Source organism: Nerophis lumbriciformis, linkage group LG16 (assembly GCF_033978685.3).
Source record: "Nerophis lumbriciformis linkage group LG16, RoL_Nlum_v2.1, whole genome shotgun sequence".
NCBI lineage: Eukaryota > Metazoa > Chordata > Actinopteri > Syngnathiformes > Syngnathidae > Nerophis > Nerophis lumbriciformis.
The window spans coordinates 6,413,258-6,434,960 of record NC_084563.2 but is presented as its reverse complement, the minus strand read 5'-3'; the positions used below and the strand labels follow the sequence as shown (position 1 = coordinate 6,434,960).

The 21,703-nt window shown below is 43.1% G+C and overlaps 1 protein-coding gene across 4 annotated transcripts in view; it reads left to right on the top strand.

Annotated features, from left to right (window-relative positions):
• arap3 (ArfGAP with RhoGAP domain, ankyrin repeat and PH domain 3) overlaps window positions 1–21,703 on the top strand; it is a 49,725-nt gene that overhangs the window by 13,200 nt on the left and 14,822 nt on the right. For all 4 annotated transcript variants that reach the window (XR_009816927.1, XM_061976571.1, XM_061976569.1 and 1 more), the window contains 21 exons: window positions 253–1,131; window positions 1,204–1,244; window positions 1,303–1,373; window positions 1,443–1,495; window positions 1,562–1,744; window positions 8,493–8,562; window positions 8,636–8,756; window positions 8,828–9,012; window positions 9,105–9,211; window positions 9,291–9,490; window positions 12,357–12,442; window positions 12,518–12,700; window positions 12,913–13,054; window positions 13,149–13,253; window positions 13,321–13,474; window positions 14,800–14,902; window positions 14,988–15,186; window positions 15,256–15,319; window positions 15,391–15,554; window positions 15,634–15,846; window positions 20,305–20,410. Coding sequence is in view for 3 of the 4 variants with exons in the window: in XM_061976571.1 (XP_061832555.1) it covers window positions 253–1,131; window positions 1,204–1,244; window positions 1,303–1,373; window positions 1,443–1,495; window positions 1,562–1,744; window positions 8,493–8,562; window positions 8,636–8,756; window positions 8,828–9,012; window positions 9,105–9,211; window positions 9,291–9,490; window positions 12,357–12,442; window positions 12,518–12,700; window positions 12,913–13,054; window positions 13,149–13,253; window positions 13,321–13,474; window positions 14,800–14,902; window positions 14,988–15,186; window positions 15,256–15,319; window positions 15,391–15,554; window positions 15,634–15,846; window positions 20,305–20,410 (3,429 nt within the window). In the remaining variant the exon portion in view is untranslated. The remainder of the gene's footprint in view (window positions 1–252; window positions 1,132–1,203; window positions 1,245–1,302; window positions 1,374–1,442; window positions 1,496–1,561; window positions 1,745–8,492; window positions 8,563–8,635; window positions 8,757–8,827; window positions 9,013–9,104; window positions 9,212–9,290; window positions 9,491–12,356; window positions 12,443–12,517; window positions 12,701–12,912; window positions 13,055–13,148; window positions 13,254–13,320; window positions 13,475–14,799; window positions 14,903–14,987; window positions 15,187–15,255; window positions 15,320–15,390; window positions 15,555–15,633; window positions 15,847–20,304; window positions 20,411–21,703) is intronic.

Here is a 21,703-nt window from a genome sequence, read left to right as displayed (position 1 = left end):
TTTAGGGCACGTCCGACCGGTAGGAGGCCGCGGGGAAGACCCAGGACACGTTGGGAAGACTATGTCTCCCGGCTGGCCTGGGAACGCCTCGGGGTCCCACGGGAAGAGCTGGACGAAGTGGCTGGGGAGAGGGAAGTCTGGGCTTCCCTGCTTAGGCTGCTGCCCCCGCGACCCGACCTCGGATAAGCGGAAGAAGATGGATGGATGGATGGATGGAAACTTTTTGAATGCACTGACTCTGCTTCCCTGCAGGTACCTGGACTCCTTCCAGAGAGCGGGTCTCCTATTGGCTAAAGACTTGACTTACTTGGATCATGACGCTCTGGTAAGCCTGGGAATAACGGCCACTGGACATCGGAAGAGAATACTGCGTCTGGTGTCGTACATTCAGAGGAGGGAAGCTCAAGCAACCAATCAGAGAGCCGCTGCCAACCTCCAGAGGGGCCGCTGTCAGTCCCTGACAGAACGTGCGTCTTCACAGGGGGGCCCATTGTTGGCGCCGTCCACGGGTCCCTGTGGCTTGGAGGCGTTAAGAAACAGTTCGGCTCCAGACCTCGTCGCCATGCTGACAAGCTCAGAGGCTGGCAGAACTGTGGTGAAGCCAATCCCCAAACCCAGGACGGTTTTTAACCGCCGACGCACTGCGCCAATCCACTTCTCTCCAGTACCAGACTTGGCCCCGGCCCCACACAGGAGACTTTCCCAGGAGTCCATCTGTTTTTCTGTCTGTGAAGGCTTGACTTCTGCGGACACGCCCCTAGCTGCTGACCGGGACGAGGCGGGGCAGATTCGCATGTTGCCTTTTTCAGAAATTTGCGGGTCATTGCCTCCCGTTCCCCCGAGGACACACCGCCGTGTCCCGGCAACCTCGTGCCAGTCGCCCCTGCCGTCGTCTTCGTCTTCCTCACCGGCCCGACCTGCTTCTGTACCACCTCTGTCTCCTGGTCGTCATGACAACGACAGGACGTCCGGGTCACCCTTCAGCGGGATGGAGATGGTCTCCAATGAGATCTACTGGGGTACTTTGCCTTTGTCTGCTGCCCCTGGCAGTGGAAGAGGTTACTGTAGTCAGCCATTGGCTCCTCCCACTCCGCCACGACCGACACCTGACAGGACCCCTGAGAGGAACAGGTACGTTGGCTCATGGCTTCACATTCCCATCACGCTGGTTGTTGTTATTGACGTCCATTCAACCCCGCGCAGCGGCGGAGATTCAAGCAACACCTCGCCGGGATCCGTCAGAGGTGAGTGTGACCGGTCAGTGTAGCGCCGACACGGCAGCTCATTCTTTGCGTTCTGCAGACGACCCGGACAGCATCAGCCCGTATTGTGAAAGTGTCTTCCAAAGAGAAACCAGTCCGCTGGCCAGCGAAGTGAGACCGCCGCTTGTTTGCCACATCTCCTCCATTGCTCCTCCACATGTGTTTTATCCTCCCATTCAGAGAGATGCAGGACGAGGCGGAGCAACGAGGGCAGGGGACTCTGAGGATCATGGGTAAAGCTTTCGACCTCCTGTGTCTTCTAAGTCATGTGTCAAATCAACTTTCATTCGCATGTGCAGGTATCTCAAAACCACACTGTCGGAAGGTTACAGCACTGTCGGTGAAGCTCCGCCCCCTCTGAGCCGCCTCGCATATGACACCGATGAGGACTTGACCATCTCCCCCTACGCCAGCTACAACTCCCTCGCGGAGAGAGCCACGCCCATCATTAGCGGCTGGCTGGAGAAGCTGTCTCCACAAGGGTGCGTTTGATTAAAGTACCTGGCCAGGCCAGGCAGAAGTAAACCTGTTTGATCCGAAGGTGCGTTTGATTTATAAGTACATAATACCATGGGGTTAGGCACCTAAAAACACAAGGTATGTTTGATTGAAGTATTTCAGCTCAGACATTAAAGGAGCCATATGTTGTAATGTGGCCAGATATGGTACTGCAATCACGGTCAAAATTCTGTAGTCCCCTCCCACTCTCCATGACTGAGGTTGCCAGATACGCATCCGAATCCTACTCCAAGAAACGTCAAATGGCAATCGCTGTAGGTTTCTCTAGTTTATGCTTCTTGCAAGATGGTTTACTAAGTAACTATGCCACATTTTACTGATGTCCATTAGCCAAATGTATGTGTAAAGTTAGGCAGCAACATTTTAGTCGGGAGAGATTGTTGGCATTACCTTGCTAAAATGTCTAGTTTGACCACACCATCCAAAAAATTATATATAAAAATTAGGGGTGTAACGGTACACAAAAATTTCGGTTCGGTACGTACCTCGGTTTAGAGGTCACGGTTCAGTTCATTTTCGGTACAGTAAGAAAACAACAAAATATAAATTTTGGGGTTATTTATTTACCAAATTTGCAAAATCTTCCACCAAAAATATTTTTCTTAGTGGAATATTTGATGTGAAGTAATGGGAACCTTGGATAGGTCAATAATTCATAATAACATTGATTTTGATTCAATATTATGTTTTGAGCAATGACAGTTTGAAAGAAAAAAAACCAGCTTTGTTTTATTAGTCAACATTGCACCTTTTTCTAAATTACATTTAACCTTTTTTATTTCACTTTTGTTATGTTTTTGTTTATTTTAATAGTATTTTTAGAATGTGCCGTGGGCCTTTAAAACATTAGCTGTGGGCCGCAAATGGCCTCCGGGGCACACTTTTGACACCCCTGCTATAGATAATAAAAAATTAAATCTGATAAATCTATGGATAAAAAGCAGAGCCTGGTGACGCATGCGCGTTTATCATAACTCTCTCGCTCTCTCTGTCTCTGCCCCACCCTCACCAATGCTGCTGCGCGCACAATTTGTTTTGTTTTTAACCCCTTCTTAACCCTGAACGTACATTGAAAATACACGCAACCCTAACTCAAAATGCCGGACATTTGAGGCATTTAAGAAACTCCGCCCTGGCAGCTCAGCAAAAGAGGACATGTCCGGTGAAAAGAGGACGTATTCAATGTTCCCTCTAGGGTGCGCTCCTGTGCAATTGCGCACTGCTCAAGCGTCCTCTGCGCACGGCAAATCTATGCCACGCACAAAATCAAATAAAAAAATAAGCGCATAACAATTTTCGACACACGGACACGACAGAGAAAACACTTTTCGTCATCATTGTTCAAATATTGTAACGTCTGTCAAGACACTTTGAGGACATGAATTCCATCCATCACTTTACTGAGCAAAACTCTTTATTGTCGGCCATAAACACATCACCAAAACATTAGTAAAAAAATTAAATCTAGCAAAACTGGTCATTTTCTGTAGTACAAACCAGACCAAAAGCAACTTTGTTATATCAACAGCAGCTGCCCGTTCTTTCTCACTTGCGCCAACACATGCACATATGGCACATTAGCCAGTGATGCGTTTACAGCCACACAAAAAGTCGGACAACTCCAACACCACACACAAAGTGTAATTCCAGGTCGTTACACTATGATTTACCAATCAGATGTGTGCTTATTCTAGTGTCATTTATTAAAAATCTTAATTTATAAATATTGATCATGAAATGCTGTTAGTATATTAAATAAATACTAATAAAAATATATTTTTTACAAACAGGAAGTTGCAGGAATGTACACATGATCCCCTGCTTACATCTCATTGTGCAACATGTGAATGTTTTAATGGGAACTAAAGCAATGTCTGAAAGGGGTACAAATTATTTCCAAAGCAGGACCTCCACCCAGACAAACAATACAAGTACACAGTTCATGAAAAACAATATTTTTTGTTATTGTCATTGTAAGTGGGCCTAAACACTTATATTAGAAAATAACCTCATGGAAATGACTACTGTCATTTGATTATAATAATAAGAGAATGTTGTCTGTCTATCTGTGTTGGCCCTGCGATGAGGTGGGGACTTGTCCAGGGTGTACACCGCCTTCCGCCCAAATGCAGCTGAGATAGGCTCCAGCACACCCTGCGACCCCGAAAGGGACAAGCGGTAGAAAATGGATGGATGGATGGAGATTGAACTTGTCATTTAGTCAGGTTTGGGACAGGTGTGCTGCTGGTGTGGCCACAGTGTGCACGTCTGATGTTGCTCACATGGACTCCACTGAATGCTCAAGGAGTTTTTGCGTTTGCTCACACACATGAAAAATTAAAATCCCTCACCTCCCAGGGGTTAATCAAGGGTGATGGGTCAAATGCAGAGAATAATTTCGCCACACCTCGTGTGTGTGTGACAATCATTGGTACTTTAACTTTTTAACTAAGGTCTGACATGTTTAGTAACTTTACCAGTGGCAGTAGCCAGACCAAGATGGCAACATGGATGTGACACACTCACGGACTTTCTAATTGGTCAAACGGTGGAGGGCGGGGCATCGAAATGAAAACAATAATTCCGTGGCTAATCTTGAAGTGAGCATATCCCGGCTGAACTACTGTTATCAGTTTTAGAGGTATTGGAAAAAATATGATTTATTAATGACAAAATTGTTACATATGGCTCCTTTAAGGATTCCCATTCACTGCTGAACACAAGCATATGTGTGTTTGCCTCAGGGGTCAAAGTTCAGAACGTTGGCTTCTCCTACGTGTCATCCTTTCTGCTTCTCCCTGCGTCTCATCTCTCATGAGGACTTGTCTCATCTCCTTCCTCTCGTCCTCATCCTCCTCTTACTGCCCCTTGACTGGGTGCGTCTTGCTCTTTTCCACTTACCACAACTTTCTTCTTCCTGGTGATATTGTCTACTATACCAAAATATATATATATATATATATATATATATATATATATATATATATATATATATATATATATATATATATATATATATATATATATATATATATATATATATATATGTGTGTATATATGTATGTATATATATATATATATATATATATATATGTATATATATATATATATATATATATATATATGTGTGTATATATGTATGTATATATATATATATATATATATATATATATATATATATATATATATATATATATATATATATATATATATATATGTGTGTGTGTATGTATATGTGCATATATATGTATATACAGTATATAATGTGTGTATATATGTATGTATATGTGCATATATGTATGAATATGAATGTATATGTAAATATATATATATATATATACATATACATATATATAAAGATATATATATATATATTCTAGGGCTGCAACTAACAACTAATTTGATAATCGATTAATCTGTCGATTATTACTTCGATTAATCGATTAATAATCGGATAAAAGAGACAAACTACATTTCTATCCTTTCCAGTATTTTATTGGGGGGGAAAAACAGCATACTGGCACCATACTTATTTTGATTATTGTTTCTCAGCTGTTTGTAAATGTTGCAGTTTATAAATAAAGGTTTACAAAAAAATTCAAAAAAAGTAGCCTCTGCGCATGCGCATAGCATAGATCCAATGAATTGATGACTAAATTAATCGCCAACTATTTTTATAATCGATTTAATCGATTAGGTGTTGCAGCCCTGATATATTCACATATGTTTACATAAATATACACATATACAGGTATATACATTAATATATATATATATATACATACATACAGTATATACATATATTTATATGTATACATATATATATATATATATATATATATATATATATGTATATATATATGTGATTATTTATATATATATATATATATATATATATATATATATATATATATATATATATATATACAAAACCCCAAACCAGTGAAGTTGTCACGTTGTGTAAATGGTAAATAAAAAGATAATAAAATGATTTGCAAATCTTTTTCAACTTATATTCAATTGAATAGACTGCAAAGACAAGATATTTCATGTTCACACTGGTAAACTTTGTTATTTTTTGCAAATATTAGCTCATTTGGATTTTGATGCCTGCAACATGTTTCAAAAAAGCTGGCAAAAGTGGCAAAAAAGAGTGAGAAAGTTGAGAAATGCTCATCAAAGACTTATTTGGAACATCCCACGGGTGAACAGGCTAATTGGGAACAGGTGAGTGCCATGATTGGGTATAAAAGCAGCTTCCATGAAACGCTCAGTCATTCACAAGCAAGGACGGGGCGAGGGTCACCACTTTTGTCAACAAATGCCTGAGCAAATTGTTTAAGAACAACATTTCTCAAGCAGAATTTAGGGATTTCACCATCTACGCTCCGTAATATCATCAAAAGGTTCAGAGCATCTGGAGAAATCACTGCACGTACGCCATGATATTACGCACATTGCATCCATTACATCAGTGTGTAAAGGATATCACCACATTGGCTCAGGAACACTTCAGAAAACCACTGTCCGTAACTCTATACATATATATATATACACATACACATATATGTGTATGTATATACAAAACAAAGGAGAGAATTATCAAAGTTCAAAGACAAGACTCCAAACTGCAGAGCTGATCTGTCAACAGTAATCAAAAAAAGTAGGAGCAAGATTAATGAATATTTCTGTTTGTCACTTGCTAGTCCACGCCTCAGAGACTGCAGGCTCGTAAAAAAGCCAGAGGTGGTGCAAGAAAGTACTAGTAGTGTGTTGGAGCGTTGTTGTTGTTGTTTTGGTTTTTCATGATTATATCATTTTTTTTCAGAATTGATTGATTCTCTATTGTTTTCACTCTGGTTGATCTAAAAATGAAACTGTTACTGACTACCACAATTTATTTTTCTTGATTTATTTGAGTGTTTCTTAAAGGCAGAAAGGCACCATTTGAAATGATTAGAGTTTTGTGTCTTGTCTGTTGTCTGTTTTTTTCCCTACAAAATTAAACTGAATAAACATCCTTCAAGTCTGCTAATTTAAAGTGTGAGTGTGAAAGAGAGTTAGACTGAGTGTGACTAATAACTGTAAAAAAAACCATATAAAATATAAGCATATATAAATAAGGGATAGAGCGAGAGAGTTTAGTAACTAATAACTGTAAGAAGCATATTACAGGGTTTAGAGTACATAGTATAGTACTTGCAAATACACCCGAAAGCAGTGAAGTTGTCACGTTGTGTAAATGGTAAATAAAAAGAGAATACAATGATTTGCAAATTTTGTTATTTTTTGCAAATAATCATGAACTTAGAATTTAATGGCAGCAACACATTGCAAAAATGCATTTTTACCACTGTGTTACATGGCCTTTCCTTTTAACAGCACTCAGTAAAGGTTTGGGAACTGAGGAGACACATTTTTGAAGTGGAGTTATTTCCCATTCTTGCTTGATGTACAGCTTAAGTTGTTCAACAGTCTCCCTTCTCATATTTTAGCCTTCATATTGCACCACACATTTTCAATATCTGGACTACAGGCAGGCCAGTCTAGTACCCGCACTCTCTTACTATGAAGCCACGCTGTTGTAACACGTGGCTTGGCATTGTCTTGCTGAAATAAGCAGGGGCGTCCATGATAACGTTGCTTGCATGGCAACATATGTTGCTCCAAAAGCTGTATGTACCTTTCAGCATTAATGGTGCCTTCACAGATGTGTAAGTTACCCATGTCTTGGCCACTAATACACCCCCATACCATCACACATGCTGACTTTTACACTTTGACCCTAGAACAATCCGGGTGGTTCTTTTCCTCTTTGGTCCGAATGACACAACGTCCACAGTTTCCAAAAACAATTTGAAATGTGTACTTGTCAGACCACAGAACACTTTTCCACTTTGCATCAGTCCATCTTAGATGAGCTCGGGCCCAGCAAAGAGTTTCTGGGTGTTGTTGATAAATGGCTTTGGCTTTGCAAAGTAGAGTTTTAACTTGCACTTACAGATGTAGCGACCAACTGTAGTTACTGGCAGTGGTTTTCTGAAGTGTTCCTGAGCCCATGTGGTGATATCCTTTACACACTGACGTGGCTTTTTGATGCAGTACCGCCTGAGGGATCCAAGGTGTGTAATATCATGGCTTACGTGCAGTGATTTCTCCAGATTCTCTGAACCTTTTGATGATATTACGGAGCGTAGATGGTGAAATCCAATAAATTCCTTGCAATAGCTGCTTGAGAAATGTTGTTCTTAAACAATTTGCTCAGGCATTTGTTGACAAAGTGGTGACCCTCGCCCCGTCCTTGTTTGTGAACGACTGAGCATTTCATGGAAGCTGCTTTTATACCCAATCATGGCACCCACCTGTTCCCAATTAGCCTGTTCACCTGTGGGATGTTCCAAATAAGTCTTTGATGAGCATTCCTCAATTTTCTCACTCTTTTGTTGCAGGCATCAAATTCCAAATGAGCTAATATTTGCAAAACATAGGAAAGTTTCTCAGTGTGAACATGAAATATCTTGTCTTTGCAGTCTATTCCATTGAATATAAGTTGAAAAGGATTTGCAAAATCTCTTTTTATTTACCATTTACACAACGTGGCAACTTCACTGCTTTTGGGGTTTGTACTTACAAATACTCGTGGTCTTCGGGAGATCTACTGTATACATCCAGCTTGGTCATGTGACTGGTGTATGTGCTTTTATTTTGTAGTAATTACGTTTTCCAGAAGCGTTATGTGAAGTTTGACGGCAGAAATCTGATGTACTTTGGAAACGAGAAGGTATGACGACACTTCATTTTGTTGACGGTGGCGAGTCCAGGCTCGACTCCGACCTCGTTTAACTATCTTTCAGGATGTGTACCCTAAAGGAGTCATCCCATTGGCTGCTATCCAGATGGCTCGCCCCACCAAAGACAACAAATTTGAAATAGTGACCAGCCATCGTGTCTTTGTTTTTAAGACCGATAACGAAGGTGCACACAACGTACAGTAGTCCCTAATGACGTTCCTGTGACTAAACACTTGACATTTGTGGGCGTTTCAGTGCTCAGGCGGCGTTGGGTGTCCACACTGCAGGCGTACGTCAGAGACCAGCTGGTATTGGGGGGGCGCTGGTTCGGTCCAGGAACTCACTGTCAGAAACATGGCTTGCTGGAGCTGAAAGGAACCAAGTCCAAAGTTTACGTCGCCATCAACACAGAGCAGATTTGGCTCCACAAGAGCGAACAGGTGACGTCATCAGCGGTTCCCTTGATCAGCAAGCACCTGGTCCACACGGAACCTTGACCCGTTGTGTGACATCTGTACTTTGGCTGTCGCAGTGTTTTCGTACCGGAATCGGCATCACTGTGATCGAGGCTCGCGGTGCCACGATCCGAGACGGGAAACACAAGGGTTTCGACCTCATCACGCCCTACAGAACCTTCAGGTATGACCGTCACCAACTTGGTCACCAGCTCCCTCAATCTGCTGTTGGGGGTTGTTCTAATATCATCCACCTTCGCCAGCTTCACCGCCGACTCGGAGCGGGAGAAGCGGGACTGGATGGAGGCGCTGCAGGAGGCCATCGCTGAGACACTGTCGGACTACGAGGTGGCCGAGAAAATCTGGTCCAACCGCTCCAATCGCATGTGCGCCGACTGCAGGGCTATCAACCCGGACTGGGCCTCCATCAACTTGTGTGTGGTCATATGCAAGAACTGCGCCGGTACAGTGACACCAGATGACAGACAGCACTTTCTGTTAGCTAATACTAACGGCTGGGGGATGGAGATGTTACTGTTAGCATGTTTTAATATTAAAAACCCCGTTTGCATATGAGTTGGGAAATTGTGTTAGATGTAAATATAAACGGAATACAATGATTCATACTTAAAGTTAAAGTTAAAGTTAAAGTACCAATGATTGTCACACACACACTAGGTGTGGCGAAATTATTCTCTGCATTTGACCCATCACCCTTGATCACCCCCTGGGAGGTGAGGGGAGCAGTGGGCAGCAGCGGTGGCTGCGCCCGGGAATCATTTTTGGTGATTTAACCCCCAATTCCAACCCTTGATACTGAGTGCCAAGCAGGGAGGTAATGGGTCCCATTTTTATAGTCTTTGGTATGACTCGGCCGGGGTTTGAACCCACAACCTACCGATCTCAGGGCGGACACTCTAACCACTAGGCCACTGAGTAGGTGGCCAACCCTCCCGAATTTTCCGGGAGACTCCCGAAATTCAGCGCCTCTCCCGAAAACCTCCCGGGACAAATATTCTCCCGAAAATCTCCCGATTTTCAGCCGGAGCTGGAAGCCACGCCCCCTCCAGCTCCATGCGGACCTGAGTGAGGACAGCCTTTTTTTTTTAATGACGGGAGGACAACAGGGTGACAAGAACTAAATCATCCAGACTAGAGATAAATTGTATTATTATGTTTATCTTACCTAAAAATAAATATATTAATTAATTTATTAAAAAATTAAAAAAATAAATACATTTTTACTATATTTTGCTAAAAACATCAAAATTAATTGTATTTTTATTTTGTATTTTTTTCATCCAGCCATAGAATTATACATTAAAATAGACATATATGAAATAATTAATTTTAAATGATCATAATAATTCATTTAAAATGACCATATTTAATTATTAAAATAATTGCTTGTTTATCAACAACTTTAGCATTTTATTCATTACATTTTGAAGCTCTCAGAAGCCAAGTTATGTTATATTCCTTAAGATTTATTTATGCAAGTTTGAAGTATCAATTATCTAAACATATTTTCAGGATGTAGATATATATATATATATATATATATATGTATGAAATACTTGACTTGGTGAATTCCAGCTGTCAATATACACCTCCCCTCTTAACCACGCCCCCGCCCACAACCACGCCCCAGTCCCACCCCCGACCACGCCCCCACCCCCACCCCCCACCTCCCGAAATCGGAGGTCTCAAGGTTGGCAAGTATGCAATGATTTGCAAATCATTTTCAACCCATATTCAGTTGAATATGCTACAAAGACAACATATTTGATGTTCAAACTGATAAACTTTTTTTTTTTTTTTTTGCAAACAATCATTAACTTTAGAATTTGATGCCAGCATCACGTGACAAAGAAGTTGGGAAAGGTGGCAAAAAATACTGATAAAGTTGAGGAATGCTCATCAAACACTTATTTGGAACATCCCACAGGTGAGCAGGCAAATTGGGAACAGGTGGGTGCCATGATTGGGTATAAAAGTAGATTCCATGAAATGCTCAGTCATTCACAAACAAGGATGGGGCGAGGGTCACCACTTTGTCAACAAATGCGTGTGCAAATTGTTGAACAGTTTAAGAAAAACCTTTCTCAACCAGCTATTGCAAGGAATTTAGGGATTTCACCATCTACGGTCCGTAATATCATCAAAGGGTTCAGAGAATCTGGAGAAATCACTGCACGTAAGCAGCTAAGCCCGTGACCTTCGATCCCTCAGGCTGTACTGCATCAACAAGCGACATCAGTGTGTAAAGGATATCACCACATGGGCTCAGGAACACTTCAGAAACCCACTGTCAGTAACTACAGTTGGTCGCTACATCTGTAAGTGCAAGTTAAAACTCTCCTATGCAAGGCGAAAACCGTTGATCAACAACACCCAGAATCGCCGTCGGCTTCGCTGGGCCTGAGCTCATCTAAGATGGACTGATACAAAGTGGAAAAATGTTCTGTGGTTTGACGAGTCCACATTTCAAATTGTTTTTGGAAACTGTGGACGTCGTGTCCTCCGGACCAAAGAGGAAAAGAACCATCCGGGTTGTTATAGGCGCAAAGTGTAAAAGCCAGCATCTGTGATGGTATGGGGGTGTATTAGTGCCCAAGACATGGGTAACTTACACATCTGTGAAGGCGCCATTAATGCTGAAAGGTACATACAGGTTTTGGAGCAAAATATCCTGCCATTCAAGCAACGTTACCATGGACGCCCCTGCTTATTTCAGCAAGACAATGCCAAGCCACGTGTTACATCAACGTGGCTTCATAGCAAAAGAGTGCGGGTACTAGACTGGCCTGCCTGTAGTCCAGATCTGTCTCCCATTGAAAATGTGTGGCGCATTATGAAGCCTAAAATACCACAACGGAGACCCCCGGACTGTTGAACAACTTAAGCTGTACATCAAGCAAGAATGGGAAAGAATTCCACCTGAGAAGCTTCAAAAATGTGTCTCCTCAGTTCCCAAACGTTTACTGAGTGTTGTTAAAAGGAAAGGCCATGTAACACAGTGGTGAACATGCCCTTTCCCAACTACTTAGGCACGTGTTGCAGCCATGAAATTCTAAGTTAATGATTATTTGCACAAAAAAAAATCAAGTTTATGAGTTTGAACATCAAATATGTTGTCTTTGTAGTGCATTTAATTGAATATGAGTTGAAAAGGATTTGCAAATCATTGTATTCCGTTTATATTTACATCTAACACAATTTCCCAACTCATATGGAAACGGGGTTTGTACATTTAACTGATGACAAGTTCAACTTCGATGTCTGACTACCATGCTCACTCATGACGTCATACCTGTTTGTGCGAGCAGGTCAGCACAGAGGTTTGGGAACAATGGTTTCCAAAGTTCAGAGTCTGAAACTGGACACCAGCGTGTGGAGCAATGAGATTGTGCAGGTACGACCTAAACGAGATGGGGATCCTGAAACGCAAGAAAGTCTTTTTTTCCTAGGTTTTGTTCTGTCGTTGCAGCTCTTCATCATGCTGGGTAACGACCGCGCTAACGAGTTCTGGGCGGCCCACTTGTCCCAGTCTGATGAGCTGGACTGCGACGCGTCCCCGAGTCAGAGGCGAGAGTTCATCGGTCAGAAGTACCGAGACGGGCACTACAGAGTGGCCCATCCAGCTTTCAGCAGCCAGGAACAACTACTGAAGGTGCGGTTTAGAGCCTCTAAAAGCAGATTGGAAGTCTTTTACTATCATTGGGAGTGCTTTCCACTCTAAAAGTAATGATTATCGCAATTTATCAGATTAGTCTTTTTCCTCAATGACTGTGAATAGTCTCCGATCAACCAGGTCCTCGTGTTCCCAGGGCGTTGAATCAATCGCAACTGAACCGTTCCGATGTTTGTGCGTGTCGACTGCAGGTGTTATGTTCCGCTGTCTCCGAACATACGCTCCTCAAAACTGTCACTCACATCTTTTCTGAAGCAAGAGCTAATCACCTGGCAAGCACCGCCCATGGGCAGCAGACACACAGAGACCTGCTAGTGAACTGCAGAGTCCCAGGTCAGAACCAACACCACTACTATGATTACTCTTTGCTCACCAACTATGAAGGATTAGAGGACAAACTCGTCTTCACTACTTTGATTTCCCGCAGATCCTGGTGTCTATGACGAGATCATGAAGACGGTCGTTTACTCTGGCTTTCTCTTCAGTTCCAATTGCGTCAGCAGAGCGACGCTGTCCCGCCGATCTCGAGAAGGTTCGGCTCCCGGTTTTGACAGATGCGGTGACATGTTTGCATCACATGCCTGTCTGAACTGTGACAGACTTCCAGAAGTTCTGGTGTTCGGTGGATCAGTCGCTGCTGTTCTACCCTTCGGAGCGATCAGCAGAACCGTGCATGGAGATCGGTCTCAAGGACGTGGTGTGTTTGGGAGTCAGCCGACCAGACTTGCTCAAAAACAACGGTTTTGTGGACAGGTGAGGTGTAGGTCTGCCACGTTAGTCAAAAGTGAAACCGGATAGTCGAACCTCGGATTCAGGAGGAACAGTGTGGTTTTCGTCCTGGTCGTGGAACTGTGGACCAGCTCTCTACTCTCGGCAGGGTCCTTGAGGGTGCATGGGAGTTTGCCCAACCAGTCTACATGTGTTTTGTGGACTTGGAGAAGGCATTCGACCGTGTCCCTCGGGAAGTCCTGTGGGGAGTGCTCAGAGAGTATGGGGTATTGGACTGTCTGATTGTGGCAGTCCGCTCCCTGTATGCTCAGTGCCAGAGCTTGGTCCGCATTGCCGGCAGTAAGTCGGACACGTTTCCAGTAAGGGTTGGACTCCGCCAAGGCTGCCCTTTGTCACCGATTCTGTTCATAACTTTTATGGACAGAATTTCTAGGCGCAGTCAAGGCGTTGAGGGGATCTGGTTTGGTGGCTGCAGGATTAGGTCTCTGCTTTTTGCAGATGATGTGGTCCTGATGGCTTCATCTGGCCAGGATCTTCAGCTCTCACTGGATCGGTTCGCAGCCGAGTGTGAAGCGACTGGGATGAGAATCAGCACCTCCAAGTCCGAGTCCATGGTTCTCGCCCGGAAAAGGGTGGAGTGCCATCTCCGGGTTGGGGAGGAGATCTTGCCCCAAGTGGAGGAGTTCAAGTACCTCGGAGTCTTGTTCACGAGTGAGGGAAGAGTGGATGGTGAGATCGACAGGCGGATCGGTGCGGCGTCTTCAGTAATGCGGACGCTGTATCGATCCGTTGTGGTGAAGAAGGAGCTGAGCCGGAAGGCAAAGCTCTCAATTTACCGGTCGATCTACGTTCCCATCCTCACCTATGGTCATGAGCTTTGGGTTATGACCGAAAGGACAAGATCACGGGTACAAGCGGCCGAAATGAGTTTCCTCCGCCGGGTGGCGGGGCTCTCCCTTAGAGATAGGGTGAGAAGCTCTGCCATCCGGGGGGAGCTCAAAGTAAAGCCGCTCCTCCTCCACATCGAGAGGAGCCAGATGAGGTGGTTCGGGCATCTGGTCAGGATGCCACCCGAACGCCTCCCTAGGGAGGTGTTTAGGGCACGTCCGACCGGTAGGAGGCCGCGGGGAAGACCCAGGACACGTTGGGAAGACTATGTCTCCCGGCTGGCCTGGGAACGCCTCGGGGTCCCACAGGAAGAGCTGGACGAAGTGGCTGGGGAGAGGGAAGTCTGGGCTTCCCTGCTTAGGCTGCTGCCCCCGCGACCCGACCTCGGATAAGCGGAAGAAGATGGATGGATGGATGGATGGATTGAAACCGGGGATTTACTCTGTATTTTCTGCGCTCAGGTTCCGTTACACTTTTGAACTGTATTTGACTTCGGACAAACTCTATCAGTTTGGTGTGGAGACAGCCGAGCATCTGCACGCCTGGACCAGTGCCATCGGGAAAGTTGGTTGTTTTTCTAATGCTTTTTCACATCGTTTCAGTCCCATCCCAAGTTCTGCTCGTCTAATAATGCGTGTGTGCTTGCTAGGCTTCCACGCCGCTCAGCTGTCACTGCCTGTTGACTCGGGAGTTTGAGCGTATCGGGCGACTGCGGTACCGAGCAATGTTGGACCCTCAGCAGTGGAAAGAGGCTTACTTTGTCCTGCAGAAGTCCAACCTTTTCATCTGTCCCCAAAACGACGGCGCTGCAGAAGACATCATCAACCTGAAGCGGCTGCAGGAGCTGAGTCAGTAGTTTTTTGACGTCTCCAGACCCCATCCGGGGTTGTGTCGGACTGATTATGTTTGTGTTGAAGGTGTCGCCTCGGAAAGCCAGAACCACGAGAAGAAAGACATCCTGGTTTTGGTTGAGAAGGGGAGGTGAGTGGACTTGAACATCAGTTCTTTGTCCTCTGGCTGATCTTTGACGTCTAATGTCACTGTTGTGTCAGGACGTTCCACCTGCAGGGCGTCGGACGCACAGACTTCACCTTGTGGTACGCAGACGTTCAGCGGGCTGCCGGCGGGAAGGGAAACTCTCTGCGAGAGCAGCAGCTGAGCAGGCATGACATCCCCATCATCGTGGACAGCTGCATCGCCTTCATCACGCAGTATGGTGAGCAAAGTGCTGATGAGGCCACACCATCGAACCTGGCCCCCAGGGTGCCTGAACCTGTCGGTGTCCATGCCTGCAGGTCTGGGTCACGAGGGGATCTATCGCAAGAACGGAGCCAAGTCAAGAATCAAACTGCTCATGGAGGAGTTTCGCAAAGATGCCCGTAATGTCAAACTACGCATCGGAGACCACTTCATCGAGGACGTGACGGACGTCCTGAAGCGGTTCTTCAGGGAGATCGATGACCCCGTCTTCATGACCGACCTCCATCCGCTGTGGCAGGAAGCTGCCAGTGAGTCTCTACTTCCTGTCCACTGGACCCTAAGTCGCCTGACGTCCCCTGAGTGATGTCCATTTTTGTCCGTGTTTAGTTTGAAAGATAAGTAAGCTGTCCCTCAAATTAGGGATGGGAAAATATCCAAGTTGGGGTTCTTTAATAATTGGATCCAAAATAGAGTTACCGTATTTTCCGGACTATAAGGCACACTTAAAATCCTTTTTTCTTCTTCTCAGAACTCGACAGTGCGCTTTAAAACCCGGAATAATTCTGGATTTGCTTACCGACCTCGAAGCAACTTTATTTGGTGCATGGTGTAATGCTAAGTGTGACCAGTAGATGGCAGTCACACATTAGAGATACGTGTAGACTGCAATATGTTGGCAGTCACACATAAGAGATACGTGTAGACTGCAATATGATGGCAGTCACACATAAGAGATACATGTAGACTGCAATATGATGGCAGTCACACATAAGAGATACGTGTAGACCGCAATATGATGGCAGTCACACATAAGAGATACGTGTAGACTGCAATATGAGGGCAGTCACACAAAAGAGATACATGTAGACTGCAATATGATGGCAGTCACACATGAGAGATACGTGTAGACTGCAATATGATGGCAGTCACACATAAGAGATACGTGTAGACTGCAAGATGATGGCAGTCACACATAAGAGATACGTGTAGACTGCAATATCCATGGCAGTCACACATAAGAGATACATGTAGACTGCAATATCCATGGCAGTCACACATAAGAGATACGTGTAGACTGCAATATGATGGCAGTCACACATAAGAGATACGTGTAGACTGCAATATGATGGCAGTCACACATAAGAGATACGTGTAGACTGCAATATGATGGCAGTCACACATAAGAGATCCATGTAGACTGCAATATGATGGCAGTCACACATTGGAGATACGTGTAGACCGCAATATGATGGCAGTCACACATAAGAGATACGTGTAGACTGCAATATCCATGGCAGTCACACATAAGAGATACATGTAGACTGCAATATGATGGCAGTCACACATAAGAGATATGTGTAGACTGCAATATCCATTGCAGTCACACATAAGAGATACATGTAGACTGCAATATGATGGCAGTCACACATAAGAGATATATGTAGACTGCAATATGATGGCAGTCACACATAAGAGATACGTGTAGACTGCAATATGATGGCAGTCACACATAAGAGATACGTGTAGACTGCAATATGATGGCAGTCACACATAAGAGATACGTGTAGACTGCAATATGATGGCAGTCACACATTAGAGATACGTGTCGACTGCAATATCCATGGCAGTCACACATAAGAGATACGTGTCGATTGCAATATGATGGCAGTCACACATAAGAGATACATGTAGACTGCAATATGATGGCAGTCACACATAAGAGATACGTGTAGACCGCAATATGATGGCAGTCACACATAAGAGATACGTGTAGACTGCAATATGATGGCAGTCACACATAAGAGATCCATGTAGACTGCAATATGATGGCAGTCACACATTGGAGATACGTGTAGACCGCAATATGATGGCAGTCACACATAAGAGATCCGTGTAGACTGCAATATCCATGGCAGTCACACATAAGAGATACATGTAGACTGCAATATCCATGGCAGTCACACATAAGAGATACGTGTCGATTGCAATATGATGGCAGTCACACATAAGAGATACATGTAGACTGCATTATGATGGCAGTCACACATAAGAGATACGTGTAGACCGCAATATGATGGCAGTCACACATAAGAGATATGTGTCGACTGCAATATGATGGCAGTCACACACAAGAGATATGTGTAGACCGCAATATGATGGCAGTCACACACAAGAGATATATGTAGACTGCAATATGATGGCAGTCACACATAAGATATACGTGTAGACTGCAATATGACTCAAGTAAACAACGCCAACATTTTATATGTTCCAATGAAAATATAGAACATATTATCTGGTGTTTTGTTTCGCAATACTATGCAAAAGCAACTTTTCTTACCCTCTGGTACCTGCTGATCTGTATTTGGGATCTGCTTAAGTCCTGAAAAATTGCACGGATCCGCAGTCGATAATTTTCTTCTTTTTCTCTATCTTCTTGTTATGGGACATTCATCCTCCACTGTTGCCATTTCTAATATAAAGTAGTGTAAAGTTCTTGCTTATATCTGTCGGTAAACTCGCCATGAAAGCACTAAAACATACCGGTGTAGTGAGTTTACATTATTCACCCAAAGAAGTTTCGTTATTAGAGAGTTCCGGTCACGGGACACATTTCTTTTGTTGTTGTTGCACTAGTGAGCCACGGATGAGGAGATGCTGCTCCGTTATTGATTGAAGTTAAGTCTGAATGTCATTAAAACAGTTAGCGCCATCTTTTGGCACTTCTTCCACTCCCGTCCTTGCACGCTACACCGCTACAACAAAGATGACGGGGAGAAGACGCTGTCGAAGGTGAGCTACGTAAATAAGAAGCATCCTGAAGAGACTGTCAGAAAGTGACTTGAAGATGATGTGTACAACATTTTTGAGCAAAGAACCACCATTACATGTTATGTAGACCACAAGGAAGTCTTTTACATTTAGAAACTAATCATAATAATATGACTCCTTTAATGTGCCTTAAAATCCTTAAAAATATATGAAAAAAAAAATAATTTTTTTTAAATAGACCATTCATCAGCAGTGCGCCTTATAACCTATGGTCCGTAATATACGGTAAGCAGTCCCTCAAATTAGGGATGGGAAAATATCCATGTTAGGGTTCCTTAATAATTGGATCCAAAATAAAGTTACTGTAAAATGTATACACACAAATAAACACATGCTTACGTCCTTAGCTTGATGCTAACATGCCAGGATTGCAGTCAATTTAACCTTAAAAATATTTAGTAAATTACTTTTTACCGGAACAGGCTAGACATAAAATAGCATTTCCATGCGTGATGAAAGGTAAACAAGAGGGACAAGCGGTAGAAAATAGAACTGTAGAAACAAAGTAATGACTTGCTGACTGGGTGATGAGCGATACTAGCAAATGTTGGTATTGATCCGATACAAAGTATACAGGTAAAAGCCAGTAAATTAGAATATTTTGAAAAACTTGATTTATTTCAGTAATTGCATTCAAAAGGTGTAACTTGTACATTATATTTATTCATTGCACACAGACTGATGCATTCAAATGTTTATTTCATTTAATTTTGATGATTTGAAGTGGCAACAAATGAAAATCCAAAATTCCGTGTGTCACAAAATTAGACACCAGCAGATGACATGGCACCCCAAACCATCACTGATGGTGGAAACTTTACACTAGACTTCAGGCAACGTGGATCCTGTGCCTCTCCTGTCTTCCTCCAGACTCTGGGACCTCGATTTCCAAAGGAAATGCAAAATTTGCTTTCGTCAGAAAACATGACTTTGGACCACTCAGCAGCAGTCCAGCTGGTGTCGGTCCACTCTGTTTCCTGAGATCCAGGGTCAACGCAGCCGTCTACCAGCAAGTTTTAGAGCACTTCATGCTTCCTGCTGCTGACCTGCTCTATGGAGATGGAGATTTCAAGTTCCAACAGGACTTGGCGCCTGCACACCATGGTATTTCTGTTCTAAATTGGCCCGCCAACTCCCCTGACCTTAGCCCCATAGAAAATCTGTGGGGTATTGTGAAAAGGAAGATGCAGAATGCCAGACCCAAAAACGCAGAAGAGTTGAAGGCCACTATCAGAGCAACCTGGGCTCTCATAACACCTGAGCAGTGCCAGAAACTCATCGACTCCATGCCACGCCGCATTAACGCAGTAATTGAGGCAAAAGGAGCTCCAACCAAGTATTGAGTATTGTACATGCTCATATTTTTCATTTTCATACTTTTCAGTTGGCCAACATTTCTAAAAATCCCTTTTTTGTATTAGCCTTACACAATATTCTAATTTTGTGACAACGGAATTTTGGATTTTCATTTGTTGCCACTTCAAATCATCAAAATTAAATGAAATAAACATTTGAATGCATCAGTCTGTGTGCAATGAATAAATATAATGTACAAGTTACACCTTTTGAATGCAATTACTGAAATAAATCAAGTTTTTCAAAATATTCTAATTTACTGGCTTTTACCTGTATATCAACGATATGAACAACACAACAATAAGAAACAGATAGGTGTAGAAGATAATTGAAAAATGTTAATCTCATTACAGTAATATCGATCCAATGCTGATTCAACGCTTGATATCGATATTGAGATTGATCTGCCTAACAGTTCAGTGCTGCCCTGAGTTTATTAGCTACGGATGCCTGGTGCTGTCAAAACTCTTAAATTTCAGCATGTAAATACTGCAGCCGCCATTGAAGTGATTATCAGCCAGGTCTCACTGGGAGACCAGTCATCAGCTCACGTTTTCTTTATCCTCTTTACTTCTCAGAAATCCCTTCCAAAGGCGCAAGGTTGGACCGCTACAAGGAGATCATCCGGTCTCTTCCGCGGGTCAACAGGATGACTCTGGCTGCACTCGTCAGTCACCTGTACAGGTGAGTTGTGACTGGAGCCAACATGGTTCTTGGAAGGAAGACTCTTTAGTTGTCTCAAATAAAGAGATGTGCCTATTGTCAGGTTCAAACACTGATGACATCTATTAAACAAGACAAGAGGCAAAGAATTAAACAGAGGCATAATTCAATTTGGACTCAATTGAGGAGACACGCCTGGACACACTGTACAGTCTCCAGCACGCAGGTCGCAAAAAGTTCACAGAAAAGGTCGTAAACAATTCACAGGAAAGGTCAGTTCAAAAAGAGTTCGTAAAATACTTCAAAAAGAGGTCGTCTGGAAATTGGGCAGATCCTGTCATCTCTCCGCTCTGAAGTCCTTGGGCCAGAACAACATCCTTCTGTTGATTACCACACATGAAAGAACACAGAAAACCCTTCATGTGGCTTTCCCCCTTACACAGTGGAGTTTAAAGGAGCCTTCTTCTTGGTAGGTTTCAAAGACAGCTTTTGTCTTCTTGCTAGGAACTCATTTCAACACAAAGTTTTTTGTGATAACAATTATTCTAACACTTATAATTGAAGATGAACAATTGATCCAATACAAAAGAGTCGGTACAAACAATGAAGACATTCTGTAAAACGTTCACATGCTTGTGTCCATAATGCAGCCTTCCTTTGGTCGAAACTGAAAGTTAACTGGGCACATTCTTTCATTCAAACTAGACAGAATACGATGTGTGAGTGCATAGATTTAAAAAAACAGGGTGAGATCGTTGTTTTTATCTCTTTCAGCAAAACCAATGCCAAAGCTAGTAGCTTCTAAGGCAGGGGTGTCAAAGTCAAGGCCCGCAGGCCAGATCCGGCCCGTGAATGAATGATCTATGGCCCCCGGGATGATATTTGATGAGTACTAGAAGCGGCCCGCAGGCCACAGCCGCCTGCTGCTGTTTTGCAGGCACCAATACTCCATCAGTGTTGGCGCTTGGAATTTTAAAAATGGGGTCCCAGGGACCCCCATCAAGTCATAAAAATGACTTGATACTAGTTTTAGCTATTTGGCTGTTCTAGTTTTTATTTTTATTAAATTATTTTTGTATTATCTTTTTATTTTAATTTTATTTTTTTAATACACTCTAGCACTTTGAGGTTGTTTACTCAATGTAAAGTGCTTTTTACAAATAAAATCTATTATTATTTTTAATAAATATTAGACAAACTTTATTGATCCACAAGGGAAATTGTTCCACACAGTAGCTCAGTTACAAAGGATGGAAAGGATAGGGATGGAAAGGATAATGCACACAAAGGCATAAAAAGAGGGCAAAAACAATG